Consider the following 26,916-nt stretch of genomic DNA (forward strand, 5'->3'; position numbering starts at 1 on the left):
GATTCTCACGTCATTTTGCATCGAACAACCAAACCGACCGAATCAAAACGAGAACAATCAGAACGAATTTACCATCGCCAACCAGGAATGAAAATTGCGATACGTTCGTACGACAATTTTTCGAAAAATTCTTCAGTTAAATACCAAGTACAGATACCCTGGTGGACGCTTAATGCGAGGCACGCGCACGAAATACGACCAGCCATCGAAACAATGGCCACTAATTGCTAGGAAAAGTACATTTATACATGCATGTATCCGATCGCGGATGTATTTATCTGAACTGATACGCATTCCGTCCATAAAGACGGATCGACATGTTCCTCGTTCGACGCTTTACATATGTAAAGCGCAATTCTACGCGTCCCGCCAGTTAAGCGTTAAACCGCGACGGGTCAAACGTTAAGAGTCGCACATTGCAATCACGACACTTTCCCACCTACCACATAGCATCGACAGCGTCTCGTCAACGGTTCGCCTCTTCGATCAACCACACACGAGTCGCATGAAAAACGAAACCGATTAAACTTCATCGTTTCTACAAGAGAGCTCGATCTTCTCGATACCCTGCAAGGAACAATTTTTTATTCGCTTACAATTCGGTTGTCCCTAATGAAAACACCCCTTAAGGCTAGATAGAAGTTTCTCTTCCCTTCTCCGTGTCCATCTTACTCCTCCAATCCTAGAAATAATTATTCAAAGTGTTATCTCTCTGGTGTGTCATACTCAAAGTTCTACTCGCTCTATTACAGTACAATGAACTCGTAGCAACGCTTCTCGACCGTTTAATTGCTAGGAAGATTAAGCGATAAGTCGCGGTCTTAATGCCTCGTGTGTCCTAGGAGTACGCTACTGAATTTGCGTTAAATGGAAGCTACGATTAATGGAATACGTCAGATATAACATCCGCCATGGACGAGATACTATGAATACCCTTCGAAACATCATTTCTTTCGCGAGTACAATACACATTCATACATTCGACGCGTCGAACAGCTGGTACCGCGGGAGGCGCGCAGGATCTCATACGAATTCCTGCCGTCGATACGTTGCATCAATATACATCCCCGCGCATCTGCCCGTCGCATCCCCGTTAGCTAAAAGGCAAATTCGTGGAGAATTCCCCGCGGCGATGGGCGCGACGTCGCGGCGTGCGTCGAATGTATGTATACAGTTATCCAATCGGAATATTCAGCCACCGGCGTTCAGAACGTTCTCGTAGTCTGGGTGTCGTCGCCGCGTCGGGTCGCGGCCGCGCGTCGTCCACGGGACGGCGGGATCCGGGCGGATTTCGCGGCGGTCGCGGTCGAATGCGGCTCGCATCGGCCCGTTACCACAGCGATATATGTAAAACGCAGTCACGGGCGTTCACGGGAGCGCGCGGTTTGCATACGGGCGAGACGCGGCGGTTCCAGCCGGTTGTTTACAGCGGCTGAGACGGAGGACGTGCGTCGCGGCCCCGCGGACTTAGAGAGAAGGTCGCGCGTGTCGAGAAAGGGGAGCTCGAGGTGTGCACCAGGGTTGTTGGTAGGTGGTGGACAGAGGAAAAGCGAAGTTTCTGGGAGGAGTTAGGTCGACGAGGTGGGGAGGATGTAGGGACACGTGTGATGTAAGTTCGAGCGTCGATCGGCCAATTGTGACGTGACACTTGTGCGGTCGCGGCCAATTAGGCCGATAAGGGGGACCGGAGATAAGCGGCGAGGACCGAAAATCGTACGTGGGACCACGGGATGGTGGGGACCGGCGTGCCGGCCTTCTTTCCGCTTGTTTGCTCGGGCATGCGCGCTGGGAGCTTCGCTTTTGCTCTGTCAAGCGATAGAAGCGTGCGTGCGAGGGAAGGAGGGCTCGGCTCGCGGGCCCCAAGAGGGGTAGGAGCGTTCGAGCGGAGGCATGCGCCGGTGAATGTCGATGTCGAGACGTGGACGTTGATATGGTTGCGAGGAACTCCCAACGAACGAACGTGGCTGATGCCACGGGGTGAGAGAAAGATGTGGAGAGAGACAGAGAGGGAGAGAGGGAGAGAGAGGAAGGTTTCGGGCTGGCGGATAAAACGAGGAGGGCAGATCTTGCACAAGTCAGGCGAAAAAAGAAGAGCTTGGCACGAACGCCACGCCGTTCGCCGGTGACCAGACACCATGCCACACCGTGCACGGTGTTACTGACGAGGAAAGGCTGCGCAACGCGCCTCCGACCACGAGAAAAACATCGACTTTCGAAAAGGGCCCCGGGCCGCTCTCGTGTCAACCGGGCTTCGTCTTTTTAGCGGGACCACGGCTGAAATTCGACTGGGGACCGGCCCGGATCGTGCTCGCTCAGCTGTGCCAGCGATAGGGTTGAATTAGGGAGACAGACGTTCCGGATATGCAGTTTTCTAGCTAGAAACACCTCGCTTGGCGCATAATTATATATTTTATCATTTAAATTTGCTACTTTTTTTTATATTTCCAAAGTATAGTTTCAAGAAAATAGACAATGGTTTCCAACGAGTTCCAAGATTACTATTTGTTTTACATTTCTTAGATTATCGTGCTTCTGTTTTACCCCTTTGGTACGTACGTCGTCTTCTACTCTTTTGACCAACATTTTCTTCGAATCACCTGCTATTTTATCACCTTTCAGGATCCGGTTCACTTCACTTGGATGGGTCGCGGCGCTCCCAAGTGGCTACAATAGACATCCGATAGCTGATATGATAATAGTAGCCCACTGCCGACTAAGACATGTGTCTAATCGCAAGACAGATTCACCCTGTATCAAAGAGATGTAATCCCGCGTAACCAGCGATTAAGGGGTAATACGAAAACTGCATATTCTTAGGCGACCATCGCCAGGCCACGTTAAAACGCAATCATTAGATTGCGTTATCAGTCGCGTCATCAGTCTCGCGAAACGCAGAGCGCACGATCAGTATCATTAGATTAGGCGTTTACGGGAAATTTAAACGCGCGGGAAAAAAGTGGAAGGCGGAGATGATACGCGAGGGTAGTGATTATACGCGTAGATAAACACAGTAATACCGTTAGATCCGCATCACCGTTATTACCTCGTCACACAATGATAGACAACCGGTGCCATCCGCGGCGTAATCCAACCCCTCGGATCAGGCTTTTAAACCGGAGTAACGCTTCAATCAATTTCGAAGCTCGAACGCGCGCCTCATAGAGCAGGACTGATATTTTTCTGATTGAAATCCAAGACGTGTCGTCTCGCGACGCCATTCGCAGAGCGGGAGGGTATCCGCGAGATCTGTTGCTCGCGGAATCCCGGATAAATATGTCCGCGTCTCACTCGTCCACCTGGTCCCCTCTGTCTTTTCCATCAGCTCCGTTCCTCTTCCAACTTCTCTTCGGCTTCATCTTCTTGTCCCTCCTCTCCCAGCGTTTCTCTTCCTCCTTTTTCCCTCCCTGCATATGCAGGACTCTCTTCTGGTTTCCCGGTCGTCGACGTCCCCTTCTCTTTCTCTTTCTTTGTCAGCGTGTGTACCCTGCGCCCGTCCTCCTCTTCACCCCGTTCGATCCTCCCTCTCTCTCTCTCTCTCTCTCTCTCTCTCTCTCTCTCTCTCTCTCTTTCCCTCCGGCGCAGTCGAAAAACGACGGTACGTATGGCATACCTCGCGCGGAGTCGTGCCACGAGGCCTTCTCGCACGGGGCACTCAACCTTCTTTGCATCTACCGGCTCGCCTCTCCTGCCTTCTTCTCAGACGGGTAAACGTCTGACCTCGTGCGACCCACCTGTTCCGCCGAAGCGGAGAGGTGAGCCGCGACGGGCCGCGAACGAGAAGGAGGAAGAGGCAGCAGCCACGGCGGAGCAGACGCGAACAGCAGGGGGCAAGAGGAAGGACGAAGAGGACGGAATGGCCCTAGGAGAACGTTCAGATGGAATCGCGAAACAAACGATCCGCGTTCCACCGCGCGTCGCCTCTAGCCCACCAATAGAGTCGCTCCTTTTGCTCTCCGCGGTGCTGGATCACGGAAGTCGCTTCGGAAATGAAACGTGAAATTGGTCAAAGGTATTCCCCGGGTTGCCTCTGGTTTCTAGTTCGAGGATAAGACGCTTCGAATTGGGGTTGCGTTCTTCTCGATGTCCTCAGTGGTTTCTGGTTAGACTCCTCTCGTTTGGTTCAGCTGTACCGGACTTTTGTTTCTTCTGTTTAAATAGTTGGTGCTAGTGGTCGAAACTTCCTTGTCGCTGTGTGTAACTGCCTCTTCTGTACGAGCTTTTCGTTTGGCTCCGCTGGCAGACTTTAACAATTTTGGTGTATCAGTAGTAGTTCATTGGTTCAAAGGTATCTCTACTTTGTAGCCAAAATTAATACACAAATTCTTAATCGAAGGTGTTCCATCATTCTCCTTTTTTTCTTTTTTTATCTAAAGCTGGCGTCTTCTTCCACGGAGAGTAAAACGTTAGAATACAAAGCAACCTCATCCGTGATGATCTTTATTAAAGTTTATTCTCGCAGCCCCCTCTTCATCCTCGACTGCCTCTGCATCGTTTAGGTCCGCGGAGATCTGCGATGCACGGGTGCCGCGGATAAAATTTCGGGCTTCAAATCGGGATGGGAATAGTTTGTTGTTTCGCGAGGTCCCGATTTAGATGGTCGTAACGTTCCATCGCGGCAACGCCGGACTCGCGACCGACTCTCTGAAATTCGAAAGAGCTCGCGCGAGGGCGAGTTATCGGCCAGGAATGAAAATAAGTCTCCGCCGCGTTTGTTATTTTAGAAGCGATCTAGGGTATCGCCAGCGTAATCCGTGGATCGATCCTCGTCTCGCTTCCGAAATTTTTCCCTCCGTCTCGCGGGATTTTCGAGAACGCCGATGGATCTGGCCTACTGCGATCGTCGCTCGATTGTTCCGCGCTGCCATTTTGTGTTTTGACAGTTCCTCGGCCCCCGGTTTCACGCGACGAGCGTCTCGAACGCTGCGAGAATCTACCTGGAGTGTCTCGAGATCGATTGGAGTGGCTGGATTTTTCTAGCTTGCGATTTGAATTTACTTATATTTTCATTTCTGCTTTAATAGGACGCAAAATCGTATTAAGGGTGGAATAGATAACTTATGACAGTAGCTATGTGATTTTTACTTGAAGAAATAAAGAGAGAACGTGAGAATAATTTTTCAAATACTCGATATAATATTATTTGCAGATGTTCTAATAAACTTACATATACGAATTGTTAAGATATAAAAAAATTTGATGGTTCTCCGATTTTATGAGATAACCACACGAATGATTTGAAGCTATCGAATTTCCAAGTTGATGTCCATAGAACCAAAATATATCTAGAGGTATATCGAAAAATTGAAAAAACAAGTCGAACGATACTGCCGATTTTATGAACCGAAATTGCTACGGTTATCGAACTATCAGCTGACGATAAAACCTAATATTATTCGAACTATAAAATGTTCGTATAGAATTACGAATTCGGAGAAGTTTGTGTTTCTAGTTTTTAAAGCGGCAATTCGCGCGAGGCGAAGTACCATTTCGTCAATGGACGCAAATAAATATATATATATCGTACGAATATCGCGCGGCTTCCTCAAAATAGTTACGCGATCGATTTATTATCCGTCCACGTAAGTTCCTCGAACACAGATAAATCGCACCCTCGAAGGGCTGCTAAGGATTTGTTGAACAGCTTCAAAGATACGAAATTTTCCAGTCGAGATACGTTTGTTTTTTCCACATTCTCCCACTTTCTCTCCCTCCGCCCACGGGAAGGATTAGTCACGTCAAATGTTAGTCATATCTTTTTCTAGAAAAAACCGGCGAACGACGTTACGTCATTGCGGATTAAACTCCTCGTGTAATTCTGCTTGCTCACGTTCGCGGAACAACACGATCACCCCCCAATTTCAGTGTCTCTCCCTGCGTGAAACCTGCTTGCCACGCACACTCGAGTTTTATCAAATTCAGGGATAGAGCAAAAAGTGTTCTGAGGTAATCCTTTCCCGGAAGGCGGGCGCCGTTGAATTGAGTTTTGACGTGACGGATGTTTAAAAATTTGCTGAATAATCCCTCTATGCGTATACATAAATAGGTAGTTTGGAAAGAAATAATGTAGACTTATATATACTTGACTTTGAAAAAATCTACATAAATCACTCTGACATTAAGATACAGATTCTCGCTAACTCCCGTGCTCCATTTTGCAACCCCAAATTACACTTGCGCCATCGAAGAACATTCCGATCCATCAGCATCCCCAAAGCGATCTCAGTAGCGATTCCTACGACGTCCTCTCTGCGAGGACTACCGCATATAGTCAGGATCGTAGCGGCAAGGTCGTGACAATTAAAATTCTGCTAGATTTTCGTGGTGGCTGGTGGCGAACGCTGATCGATGCACGCCGAATTCCTCGAGCCGGCAGTTATTTTTAGTCGACGCAGCAACGTGGAAGGGGCACCATAAGTGCCGTAAACGTAAAAGACCGCGTGTCCCGGCTTCCAAACATGCACGCGCGTTGCGTGGGCGCGCTACGGCTGCATGCGTGCGAGCCTGCGTGCGTGCGTGCGTACGGTGAACGACCGGAGGGCAAGGACGCCACAAGGACACGCCCTTACACACGTCCGCGCGCCTCCACGCGCGCGCTCACGTGCACGTGCACGCGTGTCAACCCTTTTCCAACCGACGACCGCCGTCGCCAGCGCTTCTTCTGCTTCCACCTCTTCCTCCTCCTGCTCCTCCTTCTCCTTCTTCTTCTGCTGCTTCTTCTTCTGCTGCTTCTTCTTCTTCGTCTTCTTCTTCTTCTGCTTCTTCTGCTTCTTCTGCTTCCTCTGCCTCTCCTTATGCGACTTCTTCCTTCTTCTCGTCTATTATATCGCGATAAACTATGCACGCGTGGCCGCTTTCGCCACAGGAAGGACTAACGTGCGACCGACCGAGCCACCGGAAGTCGGAGCGTAATTAGCCCGAGACCAGCCGGAGAAGTCGGCTGGACGGCGCACTTCTTTACGCCTCTTCGACTCGATGAACGCGTCGTCAATTATACGATCAGCCGTGTCCATTTCGCGTTCGAATTTTTTTCCTACTGGATTAATTAATCCTCCTTGCGACTTAGTAAAATTATAGGAAACAGATCGTTCGGATAATTGCAACCCTTTTATTTTTAGAATCACCTTAAGTTTTTTATTCTCTAATCGTTTAAACTATAAGTAGAATCTTTTAGTAAATATTACTACTGAAAATTTTTAGTATGATTTAACGATGAAACGACCCCTCGTTATTTCAATAATATATTCAGTGTTACTTAAACTGTGCAGGTACCATTGAAGTAAAGATATCTAGTTTCCATTTAAAAAAAAAAAACAATCTACGTGGCCTGCGCGTTCCGTTCTATTCATATTACGCACGAGTACCCGGTAATATTAACAAATCATGGCTGATCGAACGATCGTACCTTACATTTCCCAGATCACGTTCGAGCCAGCATTCAATTACGCAGCGCCTGTAAACGGAAACGTTCGTTCGCGGCAGGAAGGGACGCGAAAAAAGGAAGCTGAAACGCAAATAATACCGCACGTCCCATATGACATTTTAATCACATTTCTGTCCCGGGTCCATTGCCGCGGCTGTTCCCGCGTGCAGCAGACACTGCACCCTGTCATCATGAGGCCAACGTGTTCTCGCTGGATAAATGATATTTCTCGTGGGGTCATTTTTTAAACGCGTGATGCGCTTTTTCTGCCACGGTCCCGGTGTTACTTGGAAAATTATATCTTCGCTCTTCGACTGTAAAGGGATAATATTACAGGAAAGACGCCGCTGACGAGTCCACGGCATTCCGTGGGTCGTAAATCAACGACGAAACCGTGGATTATCCTCGAACGGCCCCGAGTTATGCGCTGCGCCTCAACCCTTCCCGCGGCCCTGCCCTTAACGTTGATTCCCTTAACGAGTGTTTTGATTCAATGTTTATACATTATCGGAACGCGTGCCGCTGGCAATCGACGTCGCTAATCGAAGGAACGATCAGAAGGGGAGAGAGATCCTCGCGTTGATCGCGAGAAAAACCGTCCTGCGAAAGGACGGCCTCAGTTTCGCCGCTGGTAAATCGCTCGTACGCCGTACTACTTCGAACAATCGCTCCTTTGTCAGACTTTCGTTCCTTTCTAATCTCGATGAAGTTAAATAATCCTATCTCCCTGTCGAACACGCTGTTTTGACATCGACACGGCGCAAAAACCTGACTCCGCCACTTCGAATCGATGTACCGGATAGCCAGTTCTAAACGCGACAGAAAAAGATATCGTCGAAGGAATTCGCGAGTCCCAGACGTCTGAATAGGCACTTTCTTCAGCCATCGTGATTCTCTCTCGGAGGAGTATCGAACGATCGATCGTCAGTCGCGGCCCAGCGAGTGTCGCGCATCGCTTCGACGGTGGGGGTTCTAGACATCCTGGATAATTAGCAGACGAAACGATCGGAACGGATCGCGTGACCATTTCCGAAGGGATGGTGACGGCGTCCGTCGAACGAAAAAGGATATCGTCCGTGCTGTCGTGCAATCATACCGATCTTACGTCCAATGTTACAACGCTTTATTACGACTTCTCCGCGGGAATACGCAGAAAACGATACTTCTCTCCCCTTCCTCATAACCCCCTGTTTGCACCACCTCATTCTTTCTCCTCTTCCCTCCGCTTTATGCGACCTTCTCGCTCGCGCTCTCGCCGTCTTCCTTCTTTTTATCATTTTTTTTTCTTTTTGTTTTTCTTTTTGTTTCTGTTTTTCTTCGCTCCCTCTCACAGTCAGCCAGATCGCGTCTCGGTCGATGAACTTCCTGGAACGATCTTGCGATTGCCTCCCGATGCCTTTCTTTTTTCTACCTTTTACGTTTCTTTCCTTCTCCTTTTCTTCTCGAATCCACGCAATGTCGGACACTCGAGCCGAGGTGCAACCGGCGAAAAATCGTGCGTTCCTGCGACACGCGTTCGCCTCGCCCGCTCCGCGAGAGGAACCCGCGAACGGCCTGATTATTACCTACCTCGCGGCTCTTTTATTTTTCCCTCCACCCTGCGGAATCGAGGGCGTCGTTTTAAACGAGGCGCTCGCTAACGCGCCTACACGCGCGCTCGTGTCTTCTCGTGTCTTCTCGTACAGTAATTGTACTGTCACGTCGATTTGTTCGACTTTTAGAACAACGATATCATAGAAAAAACCTCGAATGAATTTCAAGAACATGTTTATCCAGAATTAAGAAATACGACAGCCAGTTTACTGAAAATGTATGAAGCACCCTCGAACACGCAACTATGTCTATTCTTTACACATGTCTACCGCGAAAGTAACACCGTCTCTAAACACAGAGCGCTCTAATTGCTGGCATTAATGTTAATTGAATATGCTCGCGTTATGGACCGGCTATTAAGCAGCTCGTTAGAGACGATTGATAATTGGCGACGACGAACTGAGTTCGTACGGAACGTGCTGATATACACAAAGGCGCCTCTCTTAAAAAGGAGCCTCGTCTCCGTCGAAACTCGCGACCTGTGCTGCGTTGTTTGCACGTACGCGCGGACCAATTAGCGCAATTCGAGAGACTCCTGGTGAACGAACTGAATCTTAAGGAACGACGGGAACGACCGTCCGAATTTCGCGCGGAGAGCAAGACGAACGAGCGTCCGCGGTTCCTTCTCGCCCCGTCGACTTTTAAAGTCGTCCGACGATAACGAAATCAATTACCGCAGCACGATGGTAAGAAAAAGGGTACCAGCCGCGGAGTTAAAGACAATGAGAGCGAGGTTGGAGGAGGTTGAAAGCGATTCGCGGAATACGTGTACACGGGCAGGATCTGTTGCATCCCTGGAAGAAGGATAATGTAACGGTTGAAAGATCAAGCGGCTAGGAGAACAAGCGGGGAAAGAATGCCGTGGAAAGAGAACAATAAAGTGGAGTTTATCTTCCGAGAAGGAAGATCTCACTCTTCATTCTTGGAAGGAAACCTTATAAAACCACAGACAGTGACGAAAAAGAAGCAACTTGGAATACAGGCCTGAGTAATGCAGCCAGGAAATAAGAATTCGGCTAACTCTGACTGAATTATCGAACTCTGCCCAATGCCTCTCGTAAGAGCGACACGATTTCAACACGATTGCAATTTACTTTTTTTTTCAATATTTTTTCACTTCTAATCTAGCGTGAAAATCGTAACGAAGGATAGGATATAGTCGCGTGGTAAAAATGCCTCGTGACACGGGGGTTGCGTGGCCCACCATGCATAAGGTAGCCACAGCGTCTAAATAAATCGACTACACGTTAAGAACAGTTGATTTTAAGACAGAACGAATACCGTAAGCGAAGTTTCCACGCAAGCTAATTTAAATAAATTACGATCACAGAATGGAAGTTATACGCGCGCGTCTAGATTGTTTATAAAGTAGGACTGCGAAGCGGAATTTAATTACCAATTTCGCGACGTTTCTTCGTAAGAACGGAGAGGAATACGAATAACGTAAGTTGGCGAAGAATAAGTTGCGGACAGGCGGCTGAAGTAGAAAAAGGAGGTCGAAAGGGGACTCGGTTGAAACGCTGGTACGGGCGCAGGATTTTATTATTCCCTGCGAACTCTTGTTTGGACATAACTTCGCTCGGTGACTTTATGGCACCTGCCAGAAGAATTCGGCACTGTGCAAACCAGACAACAATAAGGTACATTCCGATGCAAAGCAGCGGCAGTCTGGCTACTCGCTCGCTCGCCAATGAACTGAACTTTCCCTCCTCCCCCCTGGTTTATTCCTTTACTTCGTCCCCGTGCTTCACCCTTTCCTGCTCGCCTCTTCTGTCGTGCTGTTCCTCCTCTTTTTTCTTCCCCCCCCACCCGGACGGACAATCAAAACGAGGCATCCGTTTCTGTTTTTTAATTCCGATTTTAATGTCGCTTCGCTTTCGACGCGAATCAACCCTTCGACTCCCTCGATGTTTCGTTTTGATCTTCTTTTAAGTTGCGCAATTCTGGAGTAGACGTAACAGTATTTTGGGCAAACCAGTCGAAAGCGGTCTGTGTAACTGGTTCGTAATTTTTTATGGGTTTTGGATGTTTTCTCGTAATTTTAGCGTATACATTTATAATATTTTCGAAAATAATTAGCAGTTTTATTTATATTGAAACTCTTGAATTTATTAGATAACTGTAAAGAATTGAATAAGTAGAGAAACTCAATTATGTAGCTCCTTGGAGCCGACTACTTCAGATTACGTTGAAAAAAAATGTTATTCACCAGTTGCATCGGGCTATATAAAAGACACCCTGCGGTTTACTCCCATTTTCCTGCGTTTAATCGCTCTTTCACGTGAGAAGCAACAGGTTGTGCCTTCTAAAGAAAGCGCGAAATGCACGGAAGCTCTCTCAGGAAGGAATTCAACCGATGCCAATCGGACTAATCGTTCGAAATTACCCGCACTTCACGGCGAGACGGAAACGCAACACGAGACCATTATTTATAAAAAAAAAATATACTTCCCAATACAATATTCGTACGGATCTTGCAACTTTCTTCAAATAATTGAACGTCAAACTTTAGCTTGTACAAACAAAATGTGCTAATGGAAACGAAACGAAAGGTGCAATATTGTGATCAGTGTGAAAAGATTTTCCAAAGGAGGTTTAAAAATAAGGGAACAGCAAACTGAGAGGAGTTAAAGCCGTGAAATATTTTCTGTGACCTGTAAATTGAACCAAATCATCGCAAAGGAATCTTATAATCGCTCTAAAGAAGACTCGACTTATAAGGTCCGCTTAGTTTCTACATAACAAACATTGAAGAAAAAATGAATATAGCAACAAGATATAGTATATTAAATTCAAAAGTGTCCATAACATTTCAAGTACACAAATACGCAAGCATTAAAACGATGCAATTGCAGATATACAATTAAGAAACGAATGAATTTACAAGCAACATGAACGAACTTCCAACACTTGTGTAAATTACGTAAAAAGCACCGATGGAACCGATTTTAATGCTTGCGATGGAAGCGAAGAACGTTCACCTTGTATCCGAAAAAATGTTGCGGGTAATTCTCGATGCAAGTGTCGCGGGCGAAAGGTGGTTCGCAGGAAAGAAAACGCAAGAAAGAGAAGACTCACGTTTGCAGTGGCCCTTATAGGCGACGGGAATGGCGCGACCTGCGCGGCAGGCGGCGAGTCGCAGGTGGCAGGCACTCTTGTAGGTGTTTCCGTCGGCCCCGCAGACGGGGCGTGCGGCAGCTCGCTGTTGCGGGGGCGGTTGGGGGCACCTGCGGGCGCACCTCACGCAGTGCGGGCTCAGGTTCTGGTCCAGAAGGCAGCTTCGGCCTTGGCCACAACGGACCCGTGCGCACGAACCTGCTCGACACTTTACACGTTATTACGCACAGTCGTAAACCGCCCCCGTGATAGATGCGTCGCCTTCCCTGTTTGTCTTTCGCGCGCGGACGCGAGCTGCCTCGAACGCGCGCGACCGACTTCCGCGTTTACGTTAGGCTACGCGCGACTTCTGACAACCGCGGCCGTTTCTTTCTCTACTTCGAGGTTTCGAGAGATTTGACGAGGGTTCGAGAGTAATCTTGGGCCCCGGTGGTAATCGAAATTTCATCGCGAGCGATTTGACTCGTTAAGTTTGATCGTAACGAAGTTATTTGATTACCGAAGTGGTCAGAAATCACAGCCTTTTCTATGTTTCAACGTGTCAATAGCAAATAGCAAGCTAATTAGTACAATTTTGTATCAGTGATTCTATCTGTTCATACAGATACTATATTTTTAATTCGATCTAGAGATATCAATGAACTTCTAACTGTTCTGTGAAACATATCGAAAATGATATTATGTTGAAGTAGTTTAATGCTTGCAATTGAATACCTTCGAAAATTCCACTTCAGGCGTTTATTCTCCATTCGTCGGATTAAAAAGAGAATCAAATTCAAGGGGTCCATTGGAAGTTTTCTAATTTTTGCTGACTCGAGTTAATCCGGACTTAATTCGAAAATATAACCTGGTACCCAAAATGATTCAGTCGATAGGTATCCAATGGCTATTGTGATAATGATTCCATCTCTTTCATACATACTCACTTTGGCAGTGGCCGTTATAGGCAACCGCTAGCTCGTGGCTTCCTTTCTTGCAAGCACGCTTCTTCAGTCTGCAGAGATTCTTGTAGCTTTTGCCGTCCGTCCCGCAGACTGGACCACCACCCCTCGGTGCTTTGCACTCCGGGCTGCAGACGCACCTTGGCCTCCCTTTGCGCACCACGCACTTCTTCCCCTCTTCGCACCTCACTTCCGCACAACTCTCTATCCCAACAGACAATTCGATCGCTCGATATTATTATTTTTCGCCTCAATCGCTTAATCATCCGCGATGTTGAAGAAAAATGTTCAAGAACAACAAGAATAATATATGACAGTTAATAAAAATAATTAAAGAGTCGAAGCCAGAGATACTTTTACGGGAAAGAAACTGGCGAGGAACCGTTGCAGGATGATTACAAGCTGAAGATAAATAATTATAATAATCATTCTTACATTATGATATAATAAGGGTATACGGACATTCCACTACTTGTTCGGCAGGAATTTCCAGGTCTCGAAAAAAAAAAGTGTCCGACGAAAGATACGATAAAACCAAGATCGAACGTTCGTTTACCTCTGCAGGGTCGACACTGCACACCTCCGCCGAGCACTCTCCAGAAAAAGAGGCTCCCGCTGTCGAGGTCTTCCTCGGAGTACGCGGTCGCCGCCGCCGCGTTCGACGCGCAACAGTTCTCCTTCGTCACTTTCTCCGACAGCAATTCTTTGCAGCGACCGTTGCTGATAGAGGACCAGCATATGCCGCCTGTAACATGTTATTACCAACGGAAAAATTAGTTCTCGCTGAATTGTTCGCGAACGAATTGATTATTTAAGCTTTGATAATGAGACGGAGTCCGCGACGCGACGGCACTCGGCTATTAGCCGGCACGTTTTGCAATTCAAATCGTGCCAAACGATTGTTGCGTAGACCGCCATTTTCTGCTCGCTTCTCCTCTTCTAACGCGACGCGTAACGCGTAGATAAGATATTAGAGGGATAATATTTCAAAATCGAGACCAGGAGAATGGCTTCGAATGCCTCGAATAGAAAAATTAAAGGGCACAAATCTAGAAAGTAAGATGGTAGACCAAAAACTAGACAAATATCAATTTTCTGTCAAAAATAATGCACAATTTTTTCGGCTACAACTATTTAACCTCCATTGTATCTCTAACCAATGGAATAAAATAGAAAAGTGGGCACCATAAATGACTTTTGGAAAGTAAAACAAACTATTCCGCAACGGGAATTACACGAAACTCCATCCGTGATAGAACGAAACCGCGAAATGTCCGTCAAACCGAAGGATAATCGTCGACAGGATACTTTTCCTGTTCCACGTCGCGCCTAATCGCTGCCATAGTCATGCCGTGTGCACAGTGTGCGGTACTCGCGGTCCGCGCGTCCCTTTCTTAATGAAAGACAACCGGCTCGCGTTAGTATTCCCGGAACGTCGCGTTAATGAGACGCGTTCGCGGTGGAAATTCCTTCGAGGACTTTTAATTGACACGAGCGTTATCAAGAGGGAGAGAGAGAGAGTGAGAGAGGGAGAGGGGGAGAAAGGAAAAAAGTGGAACAAGGCCCGGCGCGAAATCGCCGGACATTCGTTAGAAAGCTCGACGGACGTGTCATAAAGTTGCGAAAGAAACGCGTTGCCCGCGAGGTTGCAGCGTGTGCACACAACAGAAAGTAAGTACGATCTTTCATTTCCCGGGAAACATGACCAGTTGATGTACACCATGACCGTGGCGCGAGAGATGAAACTAAAGTACTCTCCACGCATGAAACAATTAAATACTAACACAAGATCGAATCTGTTTCGAATTCGATCGTCGCGAAGTTTCTGTAATATGATTAAACACTCTCATTCTCCGTCTAAGGGATTTCCATGAATATGAATGCTCTTTTTTGTTACTCGCAATAGCATTAAGCATGTACATAAATGTTTATTGAACAGATGAATACCATTTAGAGTTTCAGCGGTTCTGCATTTCAAATCTTTTACTTTTATCGCTGAAACATTGCTAATTATTGCGTGTGGACATTATTAAAATTCATCGATGACGATTAAAACCGCAAGCGTCACGCTTGGGATACTCTGAAACTAGCATCTCTCGCAAATTTCTCTGAATATTGCGGACGCGTGGTAAATAGGATAATAATTAATAAATTCCCAGTTTGTTCCTCCAAAGGATAGTTGAAAAAATGCACATCATAGGGAAGAGGCTCGTTAGAATATCGTTCACGTGAGAGGCGCGGACGAAGATGGCGGTTTCGCGGCCGGTGGTCCCTCGAAGCGGGAAAGTAAAGTACTTTCCTGCACTATGAATTCATAAAGGAAACGCACCGCGTGAACTCACCGGCGCGAGTACTTTGGCTTGTGTGGTCAGCACACACGGGGCCTCGTCCAATTCCTGGTTACAAGTTAGGAATAGTCGACATTGTTTGCCGAACTCTCCATTGACTTAGGATAAAATTCCTCGAAGACGGCGAGTTAGCGGCTATGCTAACGTCTGCGGCACAATGCGCCTCGCGCAACCCGACGTACTAATTACTTCCACTTTCGATTGTGTGTATTTAAATAGCGCTTGCACGCGTTGCATTTAAAGCGCGCCTAGACGGGTCCGCGTTCCCTTCAGGTTTAAGCGTTTCATCGACGCGCGCCGCGATTGCCTTTAACGGGCTTCGGAAAAATCGCGGGACTCCATCTGCCTCGATATTCACCTTGATTTCGAGATCGAATAATAATAATAATTTTCGCCAGCTCTTTAATAGAAGAAGATTGCTGACTGTAGCACTGAAATCCTTTGGCGCTCTGATCAATGTAATTTTCATATAACGCTGAACGAATTAATCGCATTGCAGAGGGGTTGACTGCGTTCCATAAATTAATTCTAATTTTCTGCCACGATAATATGTAGAGTAGGTTCTAAAAATAATTCGAGACACTCCTTCTCAGACACGTTAGCGGCATAATAAATACCCTCTAAGCATACAAATATTTTCCAGAGATACGCCACGGTATCGCATACAAAGCAGTTTCCACGATTTGAATATAACTGTAAAAGTGTAGCAGCGAGGTAGAGCTCGACGAAAAACGAACGATCGCGAAACTCGCCAGTCCGCTCTAACGACGCGCGTCTCATCTCTGCAGACCGGAGAGCCCAGTCTTCGAAATTAGAATTGCAAATAGGAAGTCGCGCAGCTGACGGCGGACAATAGATCAAAGCAGTTAGAACCGATCAGAAACGATTCGAGAGGAGATCGCGTGAAACGTCGTCTCCTGCTGAAGTAGATACGCCAACGCTCCTCTCGATCAGTCCTCGATTCCACGGGGAATCCGATCTCGCGTGTCCAATTATGCGCGACCGGGAGGTGACGCGCGAGCGCACGATCGCGGGTAAACCCGGCTGCATCTCGTAAAGTTCAATTACCAAATTAGCGGCCATTGTGGGGCGGAATTTACGAACGCGCGGTCAAACTAGCGACGCGGTTAAACGACCGCGAGGACAACGTATTCGTGGAATACATATCGATTACCGTAACTTTTGCGGCGTTAACAATTCCGCTCGTCGAACCCGTAAGGAAACATAACGGCGGCATACCGAATGAATCATGCTAATAAAGGAAACTCTAACAGGTACAAACTGTGCACGCTCGTGGTGGAATCTCAATTGCGTGTTTAAACTGTCGACGCTCGTGGATCAACGGATCGGCAACGCGATCTGTTCCGCTCGACGTCCTCCGGTTCTCTTCGACCGCCGCAGAAACGGACGTCTCGAACAAAAGGGGTGCGTTTTAAGACGGCCAACTCCTAAAGGCGATCGCGCTCGTGAGCGATGGCAGCGATAAACGTCGTCGAACGGGACGGTCCGGTGGATCGGTTGATAGCCATCGGTTACGATCGGGGGTGAACGTTGAATAAAATGATTCGACACTGATTCATCGTGGCGATAAATGGCGGTTACCGGATAAATACGACGGGGGTTGTCGTCGAGGAATCGCGGGAATGTTCGTTATGGCTCGCGGAGGGCGGTCGACGCCGCGCGTAGACGTTTATTTAAACGTGCGATTTATGCACGTCTGTTCATTACGCCCGTATGCACGCGGCTTGATATTTATTAGCCGCAATCAGGCTTTGTTACGCCGCGCAACGCCGGCTGATTGCGCGCGATCATTTTCTTTTAGCGGTGTGGAAATTTCCTGAAATTGTTGCCCCAACGTTCCGCGCGGACGTTCCCTGCGCAACATGGAAATCTTTGCACTGCCTTTGGCGCTGGTCAAATAATAACAGGACGTAGGTTTTTTCGAACGTCAGATAAATAATGTCGTCTTCTTCTTTTCTTTCGCTAGAGTCGTGAAACGTGCGCCAAGTCGTGGAGCAATTGAAAAAAAACTATTAGCTTTGCTTGAAATTTGAAGGGACAGTTACTGTCAAATAAACTACAGGTTCGCATTAATAACGAGTGACTTAAAGTCAAGTAACTTGACTAACCTCAATGTGGCTTTGATACTTTTGCGGTCAGTGAAGTCGTATTCCGTATTTGGTGTTAAACTGAAATATTACACACCTCTTTTTTCTTTAATGAAAGCTGTTAATCAAAGACAGTTATACACGTACTATTACCTACTTTTTTTTTTGTTTGATTTATCAGACATTAACAAGACACGTGCAATGCCACACAAGTACGTCTGATGGATATAAGTATAATGTCCAAATGAATAATTAAGGAAATGAAATAAATCTATATTCGAGTTCCGCTTCATTTCCTTCATTTCTATATATATAAAAAAAAAGAGTTTCCACATAAACATCAGCGATCAATGTCTGCGATTACCACCCTACTATCGTAAACCACGTTTCATAAAAATCATTGATAATTACATGAATAAATGCGCGGCATTCAACAGAGATTCGCTCGCACAAGTTAACGGCACCGAGTGCACGCCATTAGTATACAATATGGCCGTGAAAGTTAACTGCTCTATCGCGAGGAAGTTTACTCTTACGCATTTTTCACGTCTGCACGTATCGCGGAACCAAGCAGCGGCATAAACTCGTTCCTTCCATAGACAATGGAACGCTTCAGACGTCCATTAATCATCCATGATAGCGCAATTGGGAACTTCCGGTTTTCCGTTTCCTCCTTCCTCTGGGCCTCAGCGTCGTTGCTAACGAGTCACCCGATTTTCGTATCTTTTTGCCCCGTCGCAACCCCCGTTCGCTTTTTCCCATCAACCTGCTACCACGACCTTCCATTTCCACCCTCTCCCCCTCTTTCTGTCGTCTCCACCGCTAATTCGTCGAGGATATATCTGTTTCCCGATTTTCTCGTGCCCCAGACTGTCTCACGACCTGTTCTTCCCCCAAGCTGAACGAAAGAAACGACGAGCGACTGCAACAGGCAATGACTAAGAGCAGTCGACTCGCGAGCGTGCAGGATCGTTTAGCACGTGTCAGTCGCCATTTCCTTTCCCTCTGGTCCCTCGTCCTTCGCGAAGACCGCGCGCCGAAAGGACGTCGCTCGTCTCGGCGACGACGAGACGAGTCATCCCGCAGAATCGATTCCTCGTCTGCCGATGAGGACTCCCGTTAACTCTCGCGACTAGGATGCACCTTGCACGCACCCTCTCTTCGGACCTTTGGCGTCTTTCAGATGCGAGGCATGGAATTCTTACGAGTCGTGATTTTATAAGAAAGGATTTTATAGTACGTGTATTTCTTTTTTTTTTTTTCTAAATTATATTTCAAACAAAATGATCGAAGATGAATTATTTATATTCTGAGATACAGGAATATCGATAGGTTACAGCATTAATTATGGTTATTACACATACCGATTAACTGTACCCGAGTGTATAAATCTTCTACATTTATTGCGATTTAATAGTACTTGGTGTTATTACGAAAATTTACAGTAAGAATGAGACACGTAAAGGCCGTCTGTCTTTCGCGCATTGAAAGACATGCACGCGTGTAAATATTTTTTGCAACCACTCTCAGCTGTGTTCCGTGTACGCCGTTTGCATAACATTCGCAAGTCAAATTTCATAATATATTGAAAGGTGTTGTTGATAAGTCGATGTTGGTATTATAAAAATGTATAACCGATCAAACGAATGAAATATTCATACGGCGCGGATAAAAAAAGAAAAGAACAGCTATGGCCGTCGCTACGGTCGCCGCCATAGAGTGACACGCGTTGCCAGCTGAGGTAAACGCGGCGTGCCAAGCGATATTCGTTACTAAGCTTTCTGGTAACCGACTTTCGCTTGTACTTTTTCATCGCGCCATGGCGAAACTCGAGATTCACCAGCCTCAAAGCAAAAGCTGTGAAATTACGATGTTTAACTGTACGAAGCTATCGAGTGTATTGAACTTTGTCCACTGTCCGCTCGTCCTCTTCTTTCGTTTCGTTCGAACTCGCTGAGAAAATTGTTCGGTGCTTGAGACGAGTATAAAATTGTGGAAATTAAAAAAATCTATGAGGCAGTTATTCCTACCATGTGGCGGAAAAATAATAAAAATTTTTAGCTAATAATTGTAATCTATATATTTTATACGTGTATGTTTTTCAAAGACAGAGAAGCAACATTTTTTCCTGCACAACGAAAACAAACCGATCTAATTCGGATCTTATTAATCGCAGCAGGAATGGGGTAACAAAAGCAGTACAATTTTGGTTCGAATGGTTTATATTCCGACAAGAACCAGAATAGTTTTATAATCAAGTAATTTAGCACACGGTGAACAGTCGTGGCCTAGAAAACGCCAGATATATTTCTAAATTTAGTCTACTGAAAGATGCTCGTGCAAACATAACAAAAACCAATTTTACTTAAATAATAATCAGACCAAATACTAATATCTAAAAAGTGTACTTAATCGGATCCTTTAAAAGACTGTCATTGTGCATTCTTGAAACGCAACGAGCGCCTAGGATTACAGTTCTTCCATCCGAGAAATAAATAAAAATGAAAAACGGAAGCGACGAGAGAACCTCGCAGAAGCTCTTTAACGATCAGAAAGTTAATTAGAAACGAGCAGTTCGCGCGTCGAGGGATTAAGATCAAAGGCCGTGTGGTCTGAGAATCTTCTCAGACGACACCCACCCCCCGTTCGCAGCCTCGTCTTTGCCGCTGACCTCCCTTAACGTCGCGCTGAATGCCTCTCTCCTCTACAGAGACTAGAATCGAACAGCGTCTGTTTCAGTTTCGGTGAAAAAAACAACCGAGGCACCTCCGTGTCGATCCACAGATTCGACGCAAACGACTGTTTCTTAGTTCGAACTAATTCTTTATTGTTGTTTTAATATTTTTTGGCGCTTCGATTTTGTTTATTATGCGGTAACGTTTATTATTCATACATTTAAATATGTATGTTCCTCGTTTATTAACTTTTCCTTCGTCGCTTGGTCACTTTTCGTTCGAAATTATTCCGTTCAGAGGGTGGAGAAAAATGTATCGGGCGGTGGGGTTTAAAAAACGGCGCGAAAAATTTCCCTTTCGATTATAAACAAGTCCCGAGAAAGTGGCACCGCTATAAACCTTTCTGAGCGAACGATATCCGAGAATGCGAAGCGTTCGATTAATTTTGCTCCGGCCTGTATCTCCCGTCGAAAGATTTTTATCAACCAGCCGAGGCACGCTGTGAAATCCATTCCGCGGGTTGGGAATGCACGATATAAAGTAATGTCGAATAATAAAACGATAATAAAGACGGTTGTACAGAAGATACGCGTGGAAACGCGCGGGTATTGTAGCGTTTAATTTTATTTGCTCAGCCTCGCAGTACGTATATTTGTACAGAAACGTGCGGTGAAGTATCGTATTAGCATTTTAATCGCGCGGAGTTCTGTTAGGATGTTAAGTAACACTGTAACGTCTAATAATAACTGGACACGACGATCCTGCTCCCTTCGTCTAAAAATAATAACCATATCGAGCCGAGTGCCGTTCTTCGCGCGTTCGCGCGATTTTTTCATTTTATCATTCCTCGAGTTGCGTAATAATTTGACAATGAAATAGAACGTAGCGAGCGTCTCGAGAGTAGCCATCTGTTACGAGGTACAGCAGGAATTTCAGGAAAGCAACGTACGCGGTGTCTCTTAAAGTGACGATACGAACATACGAACAGAAATTGTTCCGTGTACAAAATTAACGGTAGAGCGTTTCGAATGAACACGTTCGTTGCTCGCACGAGCGTAACGAAAAGCGCGACGTTTTTACGACGGTCGAAGAAGAATCCAGCGATGGCGCCCGCGATCACCACAAGTCGATGTTGTATCACAATATCGCGCGCTATTTTTCGCGACAGGAATTATTAGCGATGGTTCTCGTTACGCGTTGAACCTTATTGCTCGTGCATATCTCGCTTACATAATAATCGATACGATCGTAACCACAGGAACCGCATACGCTTGATCTATCGTCTGCTACCATGTGCGGCACTATTTAATGTATTACCGCTGAGAAACGTTTGCAGCTTCCATAAGCTCTATTGCGAGCGTTACTCGCGTGTTCCAATTCGATTGAAATGGGAATGATGTGCGCGACGTCGTCTTTTTTTAATTCTTTTTTAATCTTGAGAAAATATGCGATCTCTTAGGATCTAATATATGCAGTAACAGAAGTATTAAAAGAGTCAAAGGAGCTTAATAAACTTCACGAGTTGACCACGTATATACGAAGCAAATAATTCTTCAGTGGAATTATCGAGCACCACAGTTATCTCACCCCTTTTAAACAGTTCATTACTATATCTACTATCACCATCTCCTCTCAGATCTACTCACGCCATTATTTCATTGCCTGGCTGTGCGTCCGTAATCCCCTCCCCGACCAATTTCCTACTCAAAACTATTAAAAAATTGAATTAAAATAATCCGTGCGGCATAATACAGTCAATCACAGAAATTAGATCCTCCTCAGCCCCTTTCGTTCCTCCTCTTTCTCTTTTTCGTTCTCCGTTTTATTAAGTACTATTGTCGAAGAATCAGACGTCTTATGAATTATTTTAATTTTGACACACCATTTATCTTCCACCTCAAGTTCCATCGAATGAAGCTACCCCCGATCCAAAAGCCTATCTCTCTCGTAGAGAGACAGAAACAGCGTTACCTGCTGAAGCACGTCAACGTATATGCCAAAGAGAGACACCATGTGTATCCCAGAATAGCTATTGGTCTCTCTTGTGACCCGGTTCCGCGACAAGTGTCGCGTGGCCATTATAATTAGTAATTCGTCAAGATTATTAAACGCCACGGATTATGATTCACCGATGTCGGGACCAACTGCGTGTTACGAAACCAGAGACAAGTAGGACTCGCACTAGGTTCGTGGAACTCAAAATTTGGAACCAGAGGAACTTTTACTTGACAAAAATAACCGCTTACGCTATAATTTACAGTTGTTGAAGACACTCTTCCCTTGATAATGAAGCGATGTAACATCAAGTATTAAATCTCACACTGTAATCGACTAGAATTTCTTATTCGTGTACTTAGGCGTTTGCTAGGCACCATTAAGAGCTTTTACGAAAATGAGAATACAAATGACTCTGGTAGACGTTTCTCTGTATGGTGATTAGTACAAATAGCACGGTCCATGTCCAACTATTCAAGTTCTGGGCGCAGCTAATTTCGCACCGTCTGCATTCTAAAGATGCTGTCTATTCGTCACCGAGTATCGCACGTGGAACACTTGTCCAAACTCGAGGACTGCCCTTCGCGCGCAGTACTTCGATATCCCATGGCCAAGGCCCATGGCCCCTTTAACCCGTTACCATCGTAGCCATCATCTGTTCCAAGTACAGAAAAAACGTGTGCAACCGTGAATCAAACACTGTTCTGCTTTGAAACCTTTTCTAAACATGTTAGAAACAATTTCGAATCGTTTTGGGTCAGTTTTGTAAAATGGTACCCCCACTGGCGTATCACAGCCTATACCAAGGAGAACCGTTGGATAACGCGACTCCAAGGAAACAGCAGAATTTTTCGTCCATATCCATAAACCTTCCCCGGAAAGTGTCCTTAACAGGAAGGTCTGGGGAACCGGGTGCATTAATTCCGAGCAACCGCGCGCGGTGTCTAGACCGCGCGACACAGCCACCGTTTGGCCCAGTTACGCCCTTCTTCTTCCTCTCACCCTGGCCCTCGCCCCCCGGCCTCTACGCCCGTTACCATTCCCTCACGCCGTCGTTCCACCTTTCGCCCCTGTCGGTTTCCTTCCCTTCGCGTAATGCACACTCGGTCGCGGCCATTCCCTCCGCGCGGCGCGGATTGTAACGCGCGTCCGCGGCCCCCCGTCAGCCTCTAGAGTTTGTTATTTGCGAGCTTGGCCCAGATGAACGGGAACTTTGAGCCAAGTCTTCTTTCACTCTCGAGTCCTTCCGCTTCTCTGCGCTTACGTCACCCGTCTACCTGCCCCGCCGCGGCCCCCCCGCCGCGAGCTGACTTTGGCACCTCGGCGAGTATTTTTCGCGCACGGCGAACCACGATGGCTCCCGTTCGCCGGGTCAACTCGGTGACTCTTCGTGGCAGCTCGAACCGCGCCGCTGGAGCGAGTGGCTTTCACAGCCCGCGCCCTGCACGCGACTCCGCGGCTGCTGCCCTTTTTCTCTTCGCCCAGCTTTGTTGTTCCGCCCGTTTGCTAGAGACAGAGGTCTCCCAGAACACCGACGCGCCTCTTGGCCAGAGCCTTTCTGTGTCACTTGTAATCGATGCCTATAGAGGATTTGTCTTTTCTCGTTTTTCTGCTTTCTTTTCCTTCTTCTACTCTTTTTCTTTAGGTTATGGAGGACCCTCGTGGCACCTTCTGACCGACTTTGCTCCGACAGATGAGATTTTGTCAAGTCGAGTTGGAGTTCGATCGTTTTTTTTGCTGCTAGGGCTATTTTGAGTTGGTCTTGTGTAGCGAAGTGCATGCAACTTTTGCGATGGACGACACTGTGATGAACGTAGCGTAGAAGATAGCTGTTCGATTCTCGGATTTCTATTTCTATCCATGGTAAATTTATTTAAGAAACGGGAATGGAGAGTCTGGAAATTTGAAGGATTTCATGTGGAATGGCAAATTGAATGGCAAGAGTAGTACGAATGTTGGTGAAGATTTGCTAAATCGAGGCTTGTTTAAACGAAACGACGCCTTTTCGAAATGTTACGTAGCTCGGTTTGTCAGACTGATAGAATCGTTCGTCTCGAAGGAATTCTAAATTTAAATCGCTCCATCCCTTAGCGTCTTCGTGACCGACGTTCACCAGGTTAATGGTAACATTGTAACCTCTTTCTCAAATGTTACGTTGCTTTTCTGGTAGACACTTTCGACGAATTCAGCCACTAAATTTAACTGAACTAATTGAATTTCCCATGCTGACGTTCGCGCTCCGTTAAAGTCTTTATCGAAAGCGAATTCGCGCGGTCTAAAATCGGACGCGTCAGGAATTATGCATCCACCGTTTGCTCAGAAATTTCCACCGAAATCCAATAATTATCCAGCTGTCTTTCGTTTCATAATTTTCAGCCGCGATTCGAGGCGATCGAAGCGTCTGATCGAAACGACCGCCGAGATTCGGTTGCACATAACCACGATTCGCATTGGTATTTATTACGGCGGCGTGCAGTGGCTTTAAAGTTGCTTAAAGCCGATGGCGCCGAGCGGACGTGGCGTTTTCAAACGGAGCACAGAAATCGAAAGTTTCAAATTAAACAACACATTCCCTACGAGCAAACTCGATACCTGCTGTATTATAAACTGCAATTCGTACACGCTGTGAATTAAAACAAAAGGAAAAAACAAATTAAATCAGCCGCCACCGCATGAACCCTTCTATTTCTATACGCAAACGTTAAGTAACACTTGGACGAGAAGGATATTTATACGAATCGATAAAAATCCCATCGATAGCCATCGTGGAAACCGACAAAACGTTATTAATTCGAAATAACCAACAGTGGAAACAATATCCCACCGTGCGCCGCTGGCAATCTGAAATCTAAATCTGAAATCTTCCGAGTGTATTCCGGTTGTACGACAGTTATCCGGCATCTACATACCGACACACGTGTATCCTGTAATTTGGTGGCACGAGCAAAAAGGAAGTTGAACCGTGGCAGGCGATAAAAACGTCCCATCTACATCACGTTTCTCATTGCACGAAACGGGGAAGGAGATTTTCGCAAAGTGGAGGATCCGCTCGGTTGAGCAGCCGAGTTCGCTTGTCGGACGGTTTTATCGTAAACAGGAGGATAATGCGATCGAGCCGGGAAAAATCGCGGAAGACTTATGGGTCTAGACTCGCGGTGGTTCTAGGCTCGGCCCTCTAGCCAGAGCGCGGGCACGTCGGTATGCGAGATTCCCGGTGCCGATTAAACTTCCTATCCGCTCGCCGGTCTGTGTACATACGCCCCGTCGTCGTTGCTCCGGCTTCTCCTCGAGGATGCGCCGTTCCATCGCCTATCGAAAACTGGCCAGATTTCCAACGGTAGCCCCTCGCCAGCGTGTCTGCGCCGTCGAGGAAAGGGGTAACGAGAGCCCCTATCAAGCGGACCCTCGTAGAGCGTCCTCGAGTGCGTTGCACCTTCTAAACCTTCTAAACCTTCTATACTTCTAAACCATAGCTCGCGTTGCGTCGATCTGCTGGTAGCGAGGAGTGAAGTCGATTGAACGCGTAAATTTAATCATCAACTGGTAGAGATTCTGGTAAAGATTTGTTAATTGTTTTGAACGGAAGCTCTCGTAAATCCACCGTGCAAAGTGGAAAGTTCGAGAGACGCGTCTGAAGTTGAAGATGGACAAAAATCCACGCAGGATGTCTCCGTTAACGACTCCTCGAACTCCTGGTACCGCTCGAGACAATACAGGCTGTGCGAAAGTCCCACGGAAATGCGAATTTTTCACGGTCCGCACTCGGTCGGGTTTTCCGATTCGCAATTTCATGCGCGTTACGTTCACTGGATCCGCAGGAACCGGGTGTCTCATTGTTCTGGCTGTACGTTCGCACGTTTAGCTCTTCCCATTATGCGGGACAAGAACGGAAGCCGGGTATCTCGGTTCCGATCGCGCGTCGATCATTATGCGTTTCAGGAAGCGCGACTTTCGCGAACGCGGCCAGCCACGGCCGACATATTATAGTGTACAGGGTGTCCCGAACGGCTCGCCTCGGCTTCGTTCCCTCGTTTAATGCCGTTACGTCGTTACGAAAGGTCCGCACGAATATCTTGATAGCCGTGGAATGTGCTCTCCGAAGACGGATTGCTCGAAAGCGCGGCTTTCTATTCTCTCGTGAACCCTATCGTTATGAGCGCGTCTGTCTCGCACGAGGAGAAAGATCGTTTCGTTTGACATTTTCGCCGACTGCGGAGGATCGACGCGCTTCTCGCATTTGGTTGTCGAATCGTGGAAATTTTCGTCTGACTGCAAATATACAGCAAATATGCTCTGCGAAAAATGTTTGCGATGTTGAAAGTGGGAATTGTTTTATTTCATATTCGAAGAAGACGTAGAATATTTGAAATATTCCACTTTTTTTCCCCCTATAATTTTAGGTAAATTTCTAGTAGAAGAGAATTGATCGAGAGAAACTGACGGCTCTGATCTGAAAAGTGAAGAAACACTTTGTATATATTCTTCGGTTATGAGAACGTGAATTTTCGCATAAATATCCGCAATCGTATAATCTATATCAATTAAAATGTGAGCATAGTGGTTAAATGTTGTTGCAGAATGATACCATTTGAAATGGTAAACGAGCTGTTACTTACGCAGGGAAAAATCGATTTTTAATACATTTCACACCTAACACTTAATTATTGACGTATGTAAATCAACCGGAGAACTGGTCTGCTACTTGGAGTTCGCGTTCAT

At 46.5% G+C, this 26,916-nt stretch overlaps 1 protein-coding gene and 1 long non-coding RNA gene across 4 annotated transcripts in view; one reads left to right on the top strand and one right to left on the bottom strand.

The window, feature by feature from the left end:
* The window catches only part of LOC143422636 (uncharacterized), a 134,988-nt gene that overhangs the window by 23,524 nt on the left and 84,548 nt on the right, over window positions 1–26,916 (top strand). The gene's annotated exons all lie outside the window — the stretch shown is intronic.
* Window positions 1–26,916, bottom strand: part of LOC143422626 (follistatin-like) — a 55,819-nt gene that overhangs the window by 12,446 nt on the left and 16,457 nt on the right. For 2 of the 3 annotated variants that reach the window (XM_076893417.1, XM_076893416.1), the window contains exons 3-5: window positions 13,628–13,816; window positions 13,057–13,275; window positions 12,092–12,328 (exon numbers count right to left, since the gene is read on the bottom strand). In XM_076893417.1, coding sequence (XP_076749532.1) covers window positions 12,092–12,328; window positions 13,057–13,275; window positions 13,628–13,816 — 645 coding nt within the window. The remainder of the gene's footprint in view (window positions 1–12,091; window positions 12,329–13,056; window positions 13,276–13,627; window positions 13,817–26,916) is intronic. The other variant, XM_076893418.1, reaches the window with a different exon arrangement.

This window comes from Xylocopa sonorina, chromosome 4 (genome assembly GCF_050948175.1).
Source record: "Xylocopa sonorina isolate GNS202 chromosome 4, iyXylSono1_principal, whole genome shotgun sequence".
In the NCBI taxonomy this organism is placed as follows: domain Eukaryota; kingdom Metazoa; phylum Arthropoda; class Insecta; order Hymenoptera; family Apidae; genus Xylocopa; species Xylocopa sonorina.